The sequence below is a fragment of the Halyomorpha halys genome, unplaced genomic scaffold (genome assembly GCF_000696795.3).
Source record: "Halyomorpha halys isolate HHAL.00 unplaced genomic scaffold, Hhal_1.1 Scaffold449.1, whole genome shotgun sequence".
In the NCBI taxonomy this organism is placed as follows: Eukaryota; Metazoa; Arthropoda; class Insecta; order Hemiptera; family Pentatomidae; genus Halyomorpha; species Halyomorpha halys.
In genome coordinates this window covers 180834-194640 of record NW_027115881.1, presented here as the reverse complement: position 1 = coordinate 194640, position 13807 = coordinate 180834, and the positions used below count along the sequence as shown (strand labels likewise).

General features: G+C 30.8%; 1 protein-coding gene across 4 annotated transcripts in view; it reads left to right on the top strand.

Moving 5' to 3' along the window:
- LOC106682896 (glycoprotein-N-acetylgalactosamine 3-beta-galactosyltransferase 1) overlaps window positions 1–13807 on the top strand; it is an 89217-nt gene that overhangs the window by 21863 nt on the left and 53547 nt on the right. The window contains exons 1-2 of one of the 4 annotated variants that reach the window (XM_014424012.2): window positions 915–1105; window positions 1329–1434. The exons of 1 other annotated variant lie outside the window; for it this stretch is intronic. In XM_014424012.2, coding sequence (XP_014279498.1) covers window positions 1428–1434 — 7 coding nt within the window. In that variant the 5' untranslated portion in view covers window positions 915–1105; window positions 1329–1427. Of the gene's footprint in view, window positions 1–912; window positions 1106–1328; window positions 1435–13807 lie in introns of those variants that run through there. 2 more of the 4 variants (XM_067052846.1, XM_014424008.2) reach the window with 2 other exon arrangements.

Here is a 13807-nt window from a genome sequence, read left to right as displayed (position 1 = left end):
CATTGCACTTGGATTGTATTATTTTTATTACAAAAAAAGAAAATGAAAGGAAATTAAATATAAATAAATAAGATGAAATATAAAACCTATTATAAAAAAGTACCAACAAACACCTTTAACCTCCTAACAGCTCTCAGTTGCAATTAGACAAAGAACAATGGTGTAGATGCTACACGAGCGCTCTCACAAACCCCTTTGATCTGTGTCCAAAAACCGACTCTCGACGACTCGGCAACGAGCCTAGGCCAACCAAGCCAAGCCACCCATCCACATGCTCGCGTATGTCTGAGTTCGCCATGGTTCGGCCAACATGTAGAGGCCCCTTTAGACTAGTCAGTATGACTTCCGCTCTACGGTATTTGCGGCTGGAGGTACCCCAGAGCTTGACGTCCTTTCTAATAATTTTCAGTTTACTCCTTAGGCATTCATTCTACAAAGATTGCCATTTATCTTTTATTTCCTTTTCGAGGGGTTTGGTCATTTATGATGGAGTTAAAATTGCTTATTCATTCTCTGCGATTCCTACATGACTTGGAACTCATATAAATGTGACTGATATACCCAGATTGTTTAGAGTGTTTAAGTAAAAATGGATGCAGGAAATTTTCGGATGTTCTGAATACATACAATCTAAACCTTTTAATGAACTTAATGAGTCTGTAATTATTGTTTTATTATTGTAGTTCAAAGACAAACAGAAGTGAACGTGGTGCTGCTATTGCATTGAGTTCGGCAGTGAATATGTTGCACTCACATTTTTCCTGAGTGAATACTGAAAATAAGAAAGCGTCTCATTTATGGATGATATTAGCGAATGGGTGTCCTCTATTGAGAGATTTGTTTATAATTAGAAATTCCAATGAAGCTGATAAGCGGACGATGACGTAGCTCTAGTAACTGGTTAGATATCGGGCAGTCTCGTTTGTAGCTCTTTGTCCTTCTAATCAAATTCGTTTCAACGGCAGAACTCCTAGCTAACCCGCTCCAATCAGTAATTAATTGATATCACTCCGGTTCTTCTCTACTGACATGTCTTAGTGTTTGTGTTCTGTGATTGAAAATGGTTAAATGTGTTTGTTCAACCGGCTGGCCAAAAAGACTCAGCGTAAGTTTTAATCAGTTCAGACATTCTTATCTTGACACTCAAATTTATTCTCTTGGGTGAAGGTTTTTCCTTAAACAGTTGCATATTAAATACAGCAATGCATGGGCTACTGCTGCCATTAGCTTTTACATAATGTATTTAATGATATTTTAAATGTTTCCTTCCTTTATCCTCTTGCTCATCATCAAAATCAAAAAGCACAATTATACATTTACATGCACAGGTGTATTTTGGAGTTGACCATTTCACAGAAAAGCATGACATTTACCTAAGGTGGTAATGTACTGAAGAAAAAATCTTACGAAGGTGGTGGACTAACAATATGCCGGGTAAGCGATTGACTCTATTTCATATTCTTCATAATGCTTATTGTTTTCCTTGTTATTAACCAAATAATTATATTTATGTAGGATACGATCTTGCATTTTCTTTTTATTCACTTCCATTCCTAATATTGTACCATGTACGAAAATTACATCTTAACTGAACTTATTATTAACATCATGTGTCATAGATTAGAAATCATACGACACATCTTTTTGAGATTGACATCAAACCAGTAATAGTATATTTATCTGTAAATATACATAAATAGTTACAATCTTACAACTGAAATTCCAAAGCATTTTCTTTGTTAAAAACTTATTACATTTCTTTTAATGACTTTATACACTTCTTTATTCTTTATTTCATCCAAAAAAATTTTTTAACTCTTCTGCCCATTATCAAGTTTTAAAATAAAAATATTTACAACTAACAGTTTTACAATTACAATACAGTTACATTCAACAAAGTTCACAGTGCATTTTAATAACAATATTTTTATGCATTTACGTACTAATAATTTAATATTTAATCATATATACATTCACTTCACTAATTTATCACCATTTGCTCATCTAAAATGTTTTTGAGATTGAGCAAAATTTCCTAGTTATTATTAATTTGAAAATCATTTATTTTAAGTAAAAGTTATAAAATAATGTGCTGAAAAGAAATATAATATAGTTTTAATATATTCATCTGCTTTGGTGACCCCCCTTTACAAATATAATTAGACTGTAAAGTAAATTTCATAAATATTTAGATTTTAATAAATTTTATTTACACTAGCTGAAAATTTTATTTATAATTTTACTATTATAAATATTAGTGCATATTTATTATTACCATTAAGTCAAAACCATTAATGATAGGTAGAAAATAGGTATCTTAATCTAACTTTGAGGTTTCGGGTTTCACAAATAACAATTTAAAATTCATTTCTGTGGGTGCTGCCAGGTTTTGTATAAATAATTTGGGCTAATATTATTCAATTAGGGCATATATCGGGTTCAGTTCTTTTGATTTGCAGAACATAAAATATTAATGAATTTATTTTTAAGCATTTCTTCACATTTATTTTATTTGATTAGGAATTATTCAGTGTATGACCTCATCGTACGATTATTATTTTCATTAAAGGTTCTTGTTTTTGCATACTGGATTTAATTTGAGAAATGTGTTCAGGATTTGAAGCTTAAAATTTTTAAATCTAGTGTTACTAATAAAATATTGGTATACCTAATTTTAAATCATTAGAGGAATATATTTGATAATATTATCTGAATTGCTATAATTCTAGAAACTTCAGTTTAAAAGATTTTTAAATTTAAGCAATGCAATTACTTCGTCAAATATAAAATCTCTGATTTGATCCATCATCCAGTCTATAAAAAATTTTAAATTCTGACTTGCAAATTCATTAGCCATCTTGAATCACAGCAAGTAATAAAAACTTGAATTAATTAGTCATCAAACTAATTATGCATACTTTATGTACACAATTATAATATATTTATTTAGCATTTCAACCACCAATATTAAGATGATTTGACTTATTTGTTTAAGAAACCTTGTAATCAACAATTACAACCACTGTTAATTGTATTTGCTTCTTTATCGTATGAGCTTGTTTTGTTGCTACATTGTTGAATTATGGCTTCATTTATTAAAAGATAATAATGAGTAATCAACTCAAATAATTTAATCTATATGTAATAATAATTAAATGGTTTCTGAAGAAGGTGTAGTGAAATTAGGGCCTAAACTTAAAATATTAACAGCTGGGTGGGGGGATGGTGGTGAAAGAACTATCATCGACCAATTTTTCATTACGTTTAAGTCAAATTTTATTTTTTAAGTATAATTGATAAATATTAAATTTAGTAATGTGGAAGCATTTTATCCTATAATAGAAGAAAAATTGTATAAATACCATTGTTGAGAAGTTAAATATTATCTTGACCAATTTCAGTACTTAATTATTTTGAGAGATCAGAAGTGACTTTTTGACATAGAATGGAAAAATTTAGAGCATCAGAAAAAGGGGAGGGTAAAGTTATTAAGTTAAGCTAGTTTGAAGTTATCAATGGATTTTGAAAAACTGAATAATATTTGCATTTCAGACAAAAATTTTTATTTTTTATCCTTTATAAAAAAAAAATATAGCTTGTTTTTCTTCTAAAATACAAATCTTATTCGGTTTTTGCAAAATCCATTAATAATTGTTTTAATTACTTTACTGTACCCTTTTTCTTATGTTCTAATTTTTTGCATTCTATGCTTAATTTAAAAAAAATATTTCTAAATCTTTTATCAATTATCCTTAAAAAATAAAATTTACCGGAAACAAATGAAAAATAGGTTCATAATATTTCTTCTACGGCCATACCTACCACCTAATATTTTAAGTTTAATGGTTTAATTTTTTTTTTTTTTAATTTTATAGACAATTTTTTTACAATTTGTGTATTTAATGTATTATTATAATTTTTTTATTGTTGTACACAAAGGGAAGTCAATTTGCCAAATTATAATTATAAGATAAATGCCAAAGATTTGAATTCTAGTTTCTAGTTTGTAAAGATTTTTAAAAATGAAAATAAACTGCCTTAAAAAAAAAAGAAAAAAGAATTTATTAATGAAATGTTTCAGAAAGTAATTCCTTGTAATTAGTATATTAAAATTCCATATATTATATTGGGTCATTTCATATAAAATATCTGTTTTTATTTTGTAATAAATTCGAATTGGGATTAGTAGACTTTTGTTATTTACTAAGATTATGTTTATAGATTATACATGAGCCGTTATTAATCCTCTCTTTTATAGTATTCACTATCAATACAATTGATTGCAATCATGCATTGTTTAGTTTGCTATCAAATATGGCCACGGAAACATGTGATTTTCAAGTAATTTGTTTTTATGAGTTCAGACTTCGTGAGACGTTCAGGGAAGGGTATTGTAACAAACAGACCATTGGCCAATGCTTTGAAATTTTTTTGGGGCTAGTGACGTAGATTTAGATAACCAACCTAGTGGAAGACCACCACCAGCAATTGATGAAGATGAACTTAGGCTTATGGTGGAAGAAAACCCTTACCAAACAGTTAAAGGACTTGGCACAAGTGTATCAACAGTTTCTGAACACTTAAAGACCATTGATCAAGTACTGGTACTGGTATTTGGTGGGAGGAACAAGTCCGGCAAGTGGGCCTGTGGGTCTTTTTTTTTGCCAACCCCTGACGGCTACCTAGGTTGCCGCCGCATACTAACCAAGGTGGGAGTGTCAAGATTCATTCCTCGGGACCACCGAAAATGAATATTTAACCTGGGGGTGGGAATCGAACCCATAACGTTCCGAACCGAGTGCACAGGGACCTGCGCCCCAACCCGCACAGCCGTCACGTCCCTATTGGTAAAGTAAAAAAGATAGACCTATGGGCACCTCATGAGCTTAGTAAGTGACAGTAGCTGAAGCATTATGAGAAATGTGTTTCACGGCCCACTAGGCAAAAAAAATGAGCCTGTTCTCGAAAGGACACACATGATGAAAATTGGATTGTATATGACAGCAGGCCTCGGTCAGGTCAGTCATTAAATGTCAACAAAAGACTGGGATACATGCCAAAACTAAATTAGCATCCAAAAAAAATTATTTGTAGCTAAGTCCTTCCACATATGTTTGAACAGGTAGATAGGTTTAAGTATTTAGGTTCTACGGTAACTAGAAAAAACAAAATTGATGAGTAAATAAAAGCTAGGTTGAAGGCGGGAAATGCTTGTGATTTTTCAATTTCGAAACTGCTTAGCTCGCACCTTCTATCGAAAAACTTAGAATTTAGAATTTACAATACTATTATTCTTCCCACTGTTCTTTATGGATATGAGATGTGGCCTTTTACACTAAGGGATGAACAGCATCTTAAGGTTTTCGAAAATAAAGTATTACATAAAGTATTCGGACCGAAAAAGGATGAATTAACGGAAGAATTTAGAAGATTACACAACACTGTAAAATTATATAGAAAATAAGAGTAAATATTTTGAATAAAAACGTTTCAATTTAATGACTTTTAATGCATGCCTTGCTTTAATGGATACACAATTACGAATTTCATTAAATTAAGAATAAAACGTGACTAAAAAGACTGATGGCAAAAGTCCAAAATCAAGGCATACAGTAGAACAAATTTTTTTTTTTTATATTTTCTTGTCTTCTAATTAAAATTAGCATTATATAATGTATAAAATGTGATATTTCGCCAAATAAAGTTTAAATATCTCTTTTTTTTAACCATGAGGACACATTGTCTACCCATGCAATCAGCTGATACATGAATGTCAGTTTTTTAACTGAATTACTAGGTCCTTAAAAAATTTATTGTATATCAACATATTTTGTATAAAACATTGAAACAACATGCAATAATCCAAAGCAACTTAAATAGAAAAAAAACTTTTGAACATACACAAAATGATGTTGAAAGCATGTAAAATAAAATAATATATGAGTAAATAAATTTATATACTTCAAAAAATAAATTTGAATAAATTCGATAATTAAAAAAATTTGAAGAAGTATAAAAATCCTTTATACAATACTAGGTACGGTTTTAGAAAAATCCAAGATGAAATGGAGGTGCTCTTCCTACCACTACGAATGCAAGCTAGAAAAGTGGTCTCTCTTGACGACACATTGTCCTCATCCTCGGTTAAAGTGTTAATTCTGATAATCCCTATCTTCGGAGATAATGTATAGAGTGATATTGCTGGTAAAATAAATGATGTAGGCTGTATGATTAAGAGGATAAAATAAATTAAGCTATAAAAATAAAGCTTTTCTCTCTGGATAACACTATCAAGAACAAATGACTATAAGGGGTTTTATTTGGTCCCAATCTTGTTTAGTAGTGGTTAAAAAATTTTGACCATTGGCTATGTGAAAATTATGTCAATTAAGATTACATTTTTTTAATGATGAGAAGATGTAATTAAGGATGAAATATATGAGGAGAAGATAGATGGGGTGCGGTCAGAGAATATCACAAATAAGTTAAAAAACTTATTTATTAGTGCCAATGTTTCGGCCATAATTTTTAGCCTTTCATCAGGACTAAGAACAAAAAAACAAGATAACAACTAATAAATAAAGTATATATAGAAAGATAACTTCTATTAAAGTGAATAACTGTACAATAAAAAAAAAAGAAGATTAAAGAAGCAAAATATAAAGTTAAGTAAAACAAATAAGTAATTCTTTTTTTGACTTACATAATACATTAGTTATATATATTTTCTTTCCGTAACCTTAAATTTTAAATTATTCATATTTAGTTGTTTCTTTGCATTATATAACTTTCTCACATATTTAATTACCTCTATGTATACGTTTTGTTTCCCACTTCTTTCATTACTTTATTTTTATCTATATTCATTCTGTGCAATTATTTACTTTAATCATTCTATACATCCTTTATTCATTGGTTGTTATCTTGTTTTTTGTTCTTAGACCTGATGAAGGCTAGAAATTCCGGCCAAAACGTTAGAAATAATAAATATGTTTTTTAAAATTATTTGTGTTATTCTTTGACCGCTGACTATCTTCTACTCAGATACATTTTTTAATTTGGAAGATGAACTGGTGGGTAGATGTATGTGGTGAATAAAGTTCATTGTGAAATGTTTATTGAAGGTTTTTTGTTTGTTTCTTTTTCTCAATCATTTTGTTCGGTACTGATGTGAATTTACTCACTCCTGATGAAATTCTTTTTTATTCCAAAGAAAATTATTCACTTCTGAACTCAGCTCTTCTGCCGTCTCATTCTCTCAGCTTTGTTTTCTTGGTTTCCAGGTTAGCAATTTTACTTATAGATGGTGGCAGCAGCTTCTTTCTTTTGATTTTATGGTTAATAGATAATAGTTTTTAAGTGGGTTTCTTTCCTAAACAATGACTACCTTGATATTTGTCTTGGTCTGGTGAATATTCTTTCAGAAGCCACTAATGTTGTTTGTATGTCCAAATACTCTTTCATACATTATTGAGAAATTAAGAACAAATATTTGTCTGAATCACAACAAAATTTTGCATCAGGACCTGGCGATGAAGTACAACTTAATTGATGCTAAGACCCCATATTACAATTACCACCCAAATAGACTCCTTCTAAAAGGTTCTCTCAAGCTCTATTGTGATGAATTGATACGGACCTTACAGTACGCCATAATAAACCAGATATCCTCCTTATAGGTCTAAGAAAAAATAAAACAGAACTTATTGATGTTGGGACCCCCATGATAATAATATTAGCTCCACTGTGGAAGAAAAACTGAGAAAATATTAGGTATTGACGATTTATTTGAAGGAACTATATTATTTGGAAGGTTTTATTACCATTACTCTGATCATTGTATCAACCAATGGCCTCCTACCAAAATCAACAGTGAATGGTTCAAGGGTGCATTTGAGGTGCTTAGAGAGGCCCAATAGTCAGTTCTCTCAGAAGAACAGAGCATATAGTGCGAAGATTTTTAAATATTTGAAACAAAGAGAAATTAACAAAAATATGAAGGTGGTTGGACTTCTAGTTCCCCGCCTCAGATACTCAACCTGCAATAGCGAGAAAACAGATCAATTATAATAAAATGGCATAATGGCTTGTAAAAATGAAAAAAAAAACAACGAGCTTGTTTTCAGAATCTACACAGCAAATAATAACAGTGTATTACTAATTCTTATGAAAATTAGAAATTTAAAAAAAATAAGTTTTTTGTTTTTTTAAGAATGTTGACAACCCTACCTTCGAATTCTTTTTTCAAAGTAATTTTACAATTTTCTTGCAGTTCACTAGATAATGTTCTATCACAATTCCGGGAGTAGTAAAAATATATTTTTGGAAGCGAAAACCATTAACTTGTTTTAATTAGGGGTATTCATGTTGTGTTAAATGTTATAAGTATAGGATTGTGAGCAGCCATATTTAAAGTCATGTTAAATATTAAATGTATGAGAGCTTCTAGTGGATTTTTTGATAGTACAAGAGCCCAAGAGGAGAAAAAAGGCGGTTATCTCACCCCAATTTTTGATTACTTTAATGAAAACTATGTATAATTACTAGTCAAAATTAATGAGTCTGGCAAGTATAGGTAGGGGGGAATAAAAAATGGCGGCTGTTTCAAATTGATAAAAAAAACTATTTTTTCATTCGGAGCTCCATTTCGTAAAAAGTAGAAACAACACAAGAAAACCTAAGAAAGAGAACGTCATTTAAAGAAGAGTAAATTTGCTAAAATATGTGCCCTAATAGAGTTATTTACGTTAAATAGTTTTCGAGATATAGCTTTTTAAAAAGAAACATTTCATAAAAATGTGTGGGACGTACTAAGACGTAGTTAGTGAATTTATTTTGAAAAATTTATATCTCAAATACCATTTGACGTATAGATGTCTATCAGCACTCAAATTAAAGCTAGTGTAATGAGCTACAAAGTAGTTTATGATGTTTATTTTCGGAGGAGTAATAGTTTACATGAAATTAGCTAAAATAAATTAATTTACAGTTGTTCGGACAAATTTTCATTTGGCAAATTTTTATTCATATGTGAATATCATAAAAACTACTACCCCTACGAAGATACGTGTCATAAACTACTTTATAGTAAGTTAAATTTCCTTTATTTTGATTGTTGGCAGACATATGTGCGTCTTATGGATCTAGAGATATATTTTTTAAAGAATCCAACATTTTATACAAACAAGTATAAATTAACATTTTGTGAGTTTATTTTCAAATATCATACAAACTACCAATCCTATAAAGATAAACATGATTAACTATTTTGTAGTAAATTTAACTAGCTTTAATTTGAGCGCTGGCAGACATCAGTACGTTCAATGGTTTCTGAAATGAAGTTTTTCATAAATCAAATTTATTGTCCGAACAACAATAAATCAATTTATTTTAGCAAATATCATGAATACTATTATTCCTACGAAGGTAAAGGTCATAAACTTCTTTATAGTCCATTAAACTAGCTTTAATTTGAATGCTAATTGACATCTGTACGTCACATAGTTCCTGAGATATAGATTTTTCAAACTAAATTAACTAACTACTAAACTTTCAGTAGATTTTTAAGAAATTTGGCTTTTTAAAAAGCTATATCTCGAGAAATATTGGACGTAAATAGCTCTATTAGGGCTAATATTTCAGCAAATTTACTCTTCTTTAAATAATGTTCTCTTAGATTTTCTAGTGTTGTTGGCAGTTTTATGATAAAGAGCTCCGAATGAAAAATCAATGTTTTTTTAAGGTTTTGTAACAGCCGCCATTTTTTAATCCCCCTACCTATACTTGGCAGACTCATCAATTTTGTCTAGTTTTATTAATTATACCTAGTTTTCATTAAAGTAATCAAAAATTGGGGTAAGATTACTGCCTTTTTTTCCTCCCGGCTCTTGTACTATGAGCAATGTGTTTTATATTATTTCCTTCTAAAACTACATGTAGTTGTTTATTTATATGTTTTGATTAAAGTAATTTATTACAATATGCCTGAATTGATTGATAAGTAGAAGTGTGAAAGTTAGGCCACCGAGTGCCTTGTTGATTTTCTAACTTGTGAGGAAGAGAATCGAGATGAGATAATTAAAACAACTATCATTACATTATTATTATTATTGCTATCAATTGCTTTATTAGTTATAAAAATATCCAAAACAATACTAACACAATCAAAACACAAACTGCGAGCAAGTAACCTAACACCACAACAAACAAAACCGTGACGAGCTTAGCTAGTCCGTTGCGTGACGTCATTCTTCATTTAACAGACTCTTAACCATCTTATATGTCATATGTTTTAACATGCTAAAAGAAGTAAATTCTAGGGGTATTCATGATGTTGTGTTAAATGTAAAATGTTTTACCATGTTAAATGTTATAACTATAGGATTGTGAACAGCCCTATGTAAAGTCATGGTAAATTTTAAATGCATCAGAGCTCCTAGCGGATTTTTGAGCAACTTGTTTTATAACCTTTACTTCCAAAACTTCATATTATTGTGTATTTATAAGTTTTCACTAAAGTAGTTTATTACAACATGTCTAAATTGCGTGAAAAGTGGAATTTATGTAAAAGTTTGGCTGCTGAGTGTCTTGTTGATCTGAGTGACTTGTGAGGAAGGGAAACAAGATGAGCTAATTGACAACTGTCATTATGTTATTATTATTGTCATCCATCGCTTTATTTGTTATAAAAACATCCAAAACAAAGCTAAAACAATCAAAACCCAAACTACGAGTAAGTAACCTAACACGAGAACAAATAAAATAGTAACGAGCTCAGCTGGTCTGTTTCGTGACGTCATTCTCCATTTAACAGACCTAGTAACAGACTATCAACCATAGGGGTATTCATGATCTTTGGTTTAACATGTTAAAGCGTGTTAAATGGAAAAACTCATGTTAAATCGAAAATAATTGCCTTTTTTTACCGTGGTAAAACGAAATAATATTTAACATGGCTGAGGGTCTGTTACTTGGTCTGTTAAATGGAGAATGACGTCACACAATAGACCAGTTGAGATCGCCGTTTTGTTGTTGTGACAGCTCAGTTCTTTCATGTGTTTGTGGTATTCATATCCCTGTTAATAAACCAGAATGGATAATTTTAATGATACATTTGAGAAAAAAGACAATGTAATTTCATTCTAATATCTGAAAATTTGTAAACGCTCGCCAGATAAAAATCTCACTATATGAACCATGTAATTATTCTTAGGGGACATATGTCCCAGAATAAAGTTATTTTTTAATTTCATTTCACAAGCTAAACTTTCACACAAATTCCACTTTTCACTCACTCTAGGCATGTTGTAATTAATTACTTAAATCAAAACTGAAGTAAACAATAACATGAGGGTCTGGAAGGAAGGTTATAAACATAAAGGCTTATACAAGTTGCTGAGAAAATCCGCTAGGGGCTCTCATGCATTTAACGTTTAACATGACTTCAAATAGGGCTGCTCACAATCTTATAGTTATAACATTTAACATGGTAAAACATTTAACATTTATCATGAATACCCCTATAGTAAAAGGAGGAAATATTTTTCCATTTAACATAAGTTTTTCCATTTAACATGCTTCAACATTTCTAGCTAAAGACCATGAATACCCATATTTATTCATTCTTCATGTAGTACATTTATTTTCTGTTATCGTCTTAACTGTATACTGTTAATAGTTTTCTTTCTCAAACGTGTTTTTAACCTTTGAAATCGTTCAGTTTATTTATAAGTTATGGGAAAAAAAAGTTTATTGTCATGAAATTCCATTTTATTCCCTTCCACTAACTAAATGTTCTCTCATCATTATTGCTAAAATAAATCTGTAGCACTACAACTCATGAATGGTTAGAGTACTTTGTACTGAAGTACTGTTACTAGACCAACGGTTGTGCAAGGAGGTGATTTGGTCAGAATCACCCTCGACCGCCTGATTTTTCCACAGTTAAGTGTATTCACTTTATGAGGGCGGGTGGACCCCGAACGGTTCCCGAACCCACAATGTTATTTATTCTGTTACTCACGACAACAGTAACAGAATAAATAATTACCTGTCATAGCCGGATTCGAACCCGGTTCCTTTGTGTTAGTGGCACAGTGCCTTACAGCTGAGCCACCCCCCTCCACATTAGAGACTACTTCTAATTAGTTATAGATAATGAAATAATATTTTAACAAGTAATAACATAAAAAAAAAATCTCATTTTTACTTTGTTGAAAATAATTAAATTATTTTTATAATAATAAAACTATTATTATTAGAGTTTTACTGATTTTTAAATTGCTATTAATTTGTTTTTATGATGAATCGTAACATTGATGCAGTGGACGGAAAATGCTTTAACTACCAACTTGTAGTTTGATCACGTGGTATGTGCCCGTATTAGAACTAATTGAAAGTGGACTGGAAACATTAGAGGGCGTCCTTTTCGTCTCGGCAATATCATGAAGGCCTGACCTATGTGAAAAGATAACATGGCTAACATCCCTTATAACTGTCTAGTTTAACCTAATTATACTTAATATTTTTAAGACAGTTAGTTTTGGGGAAATGATGTTAATTACTAGGGCACAACCGGACAATTAGAAGAATGTTTTTTTTTTTAGTTTTTCGCACAGGACCAAAAATTGGACTTTAATGGACGTTCCAACAACATCTCAGGATGGCCAAAAATGAAATAGAATATAATAATACAGAGAAATCGACAAATGAGGGCTGAGGAGCCTCAGAGATACTTCAACAAAAATACAAAGAGATAGAAATAGTCATTATATAAAATAATTATAAGTTACTTTCTCACTTTTATCAGTTAAACAATAAAAAATAAATAAATAAAGAGAAAAGAAAACGATTTATATACATATTTGCAATTATATTGATTTACAATTTTATGTGGCCTGAATGGATAAGAAATGATTGAACAGGCGGGATTTAAAAGTGGGGAGGGTATTGGAACGACGTATGTTGGAAGGGATGGAGTTCCATTAGGATGAGGCTCCGATAATGAACGATCTATCGAAAGCAGCGGTTCGGTGGGCCCTTGTGTATAAATCTGAAGACTGTGAACGGGTATTGCGGGAACGAATAAAGGATTTGAATTGAAGGAGTTTAGAGATATATTTAGGAGGGCGGGATTGGATGACTTGGAAGATGAAGGATGCCAGGAAATACTTACGAGGGTAGGAAGGATAAAGCCACTTCAACTCTGCATAAAAACGGGAAACAGAGGCGTCCCTTGGGAACCCGAAGATGAATCGTACACAATTTATCAAACGTTTTAATTTCGCCTCCAGATCCCCAGAGACACCTCCATATACCGTATAGCAATAGTCAAAGTGGGGAAATATTAGCGAAGTGACTAGGAGCCTACGAGTTTCAGATGGGAATAGGTGGCGGAGGTAATTTAGACGTTTTAAAGTGAAAAAGGTACGGCGAGAGCTATATAGATAATATACACATTTTATTGGAACTTTTGTCAGTATTAGCTTCAAACAGAACACCAGTCTACGAGTAATGTTTATTTTTTTGACTTGTAAGTGAAAAACTGATAAAAAGTTCCAGGATTGTTGATCCTCACTTACTGTTTTAGTAGCGTTGGGTTTTAATCTGAAATTCATATTTGATAGATTTATTTATTGGCAGATATTACAATCTGCCACACAGTTGTGGGCAATAGGTAATAGTGATGAATGATCTCATACATACTAAAATAAAAAAATAAAATAAATTAAAAAAAAAAAAACTTAAAATATATACAAACAAAAGAATAGACAAGATGAACATATACAAACTATCTGTATGAAAAATA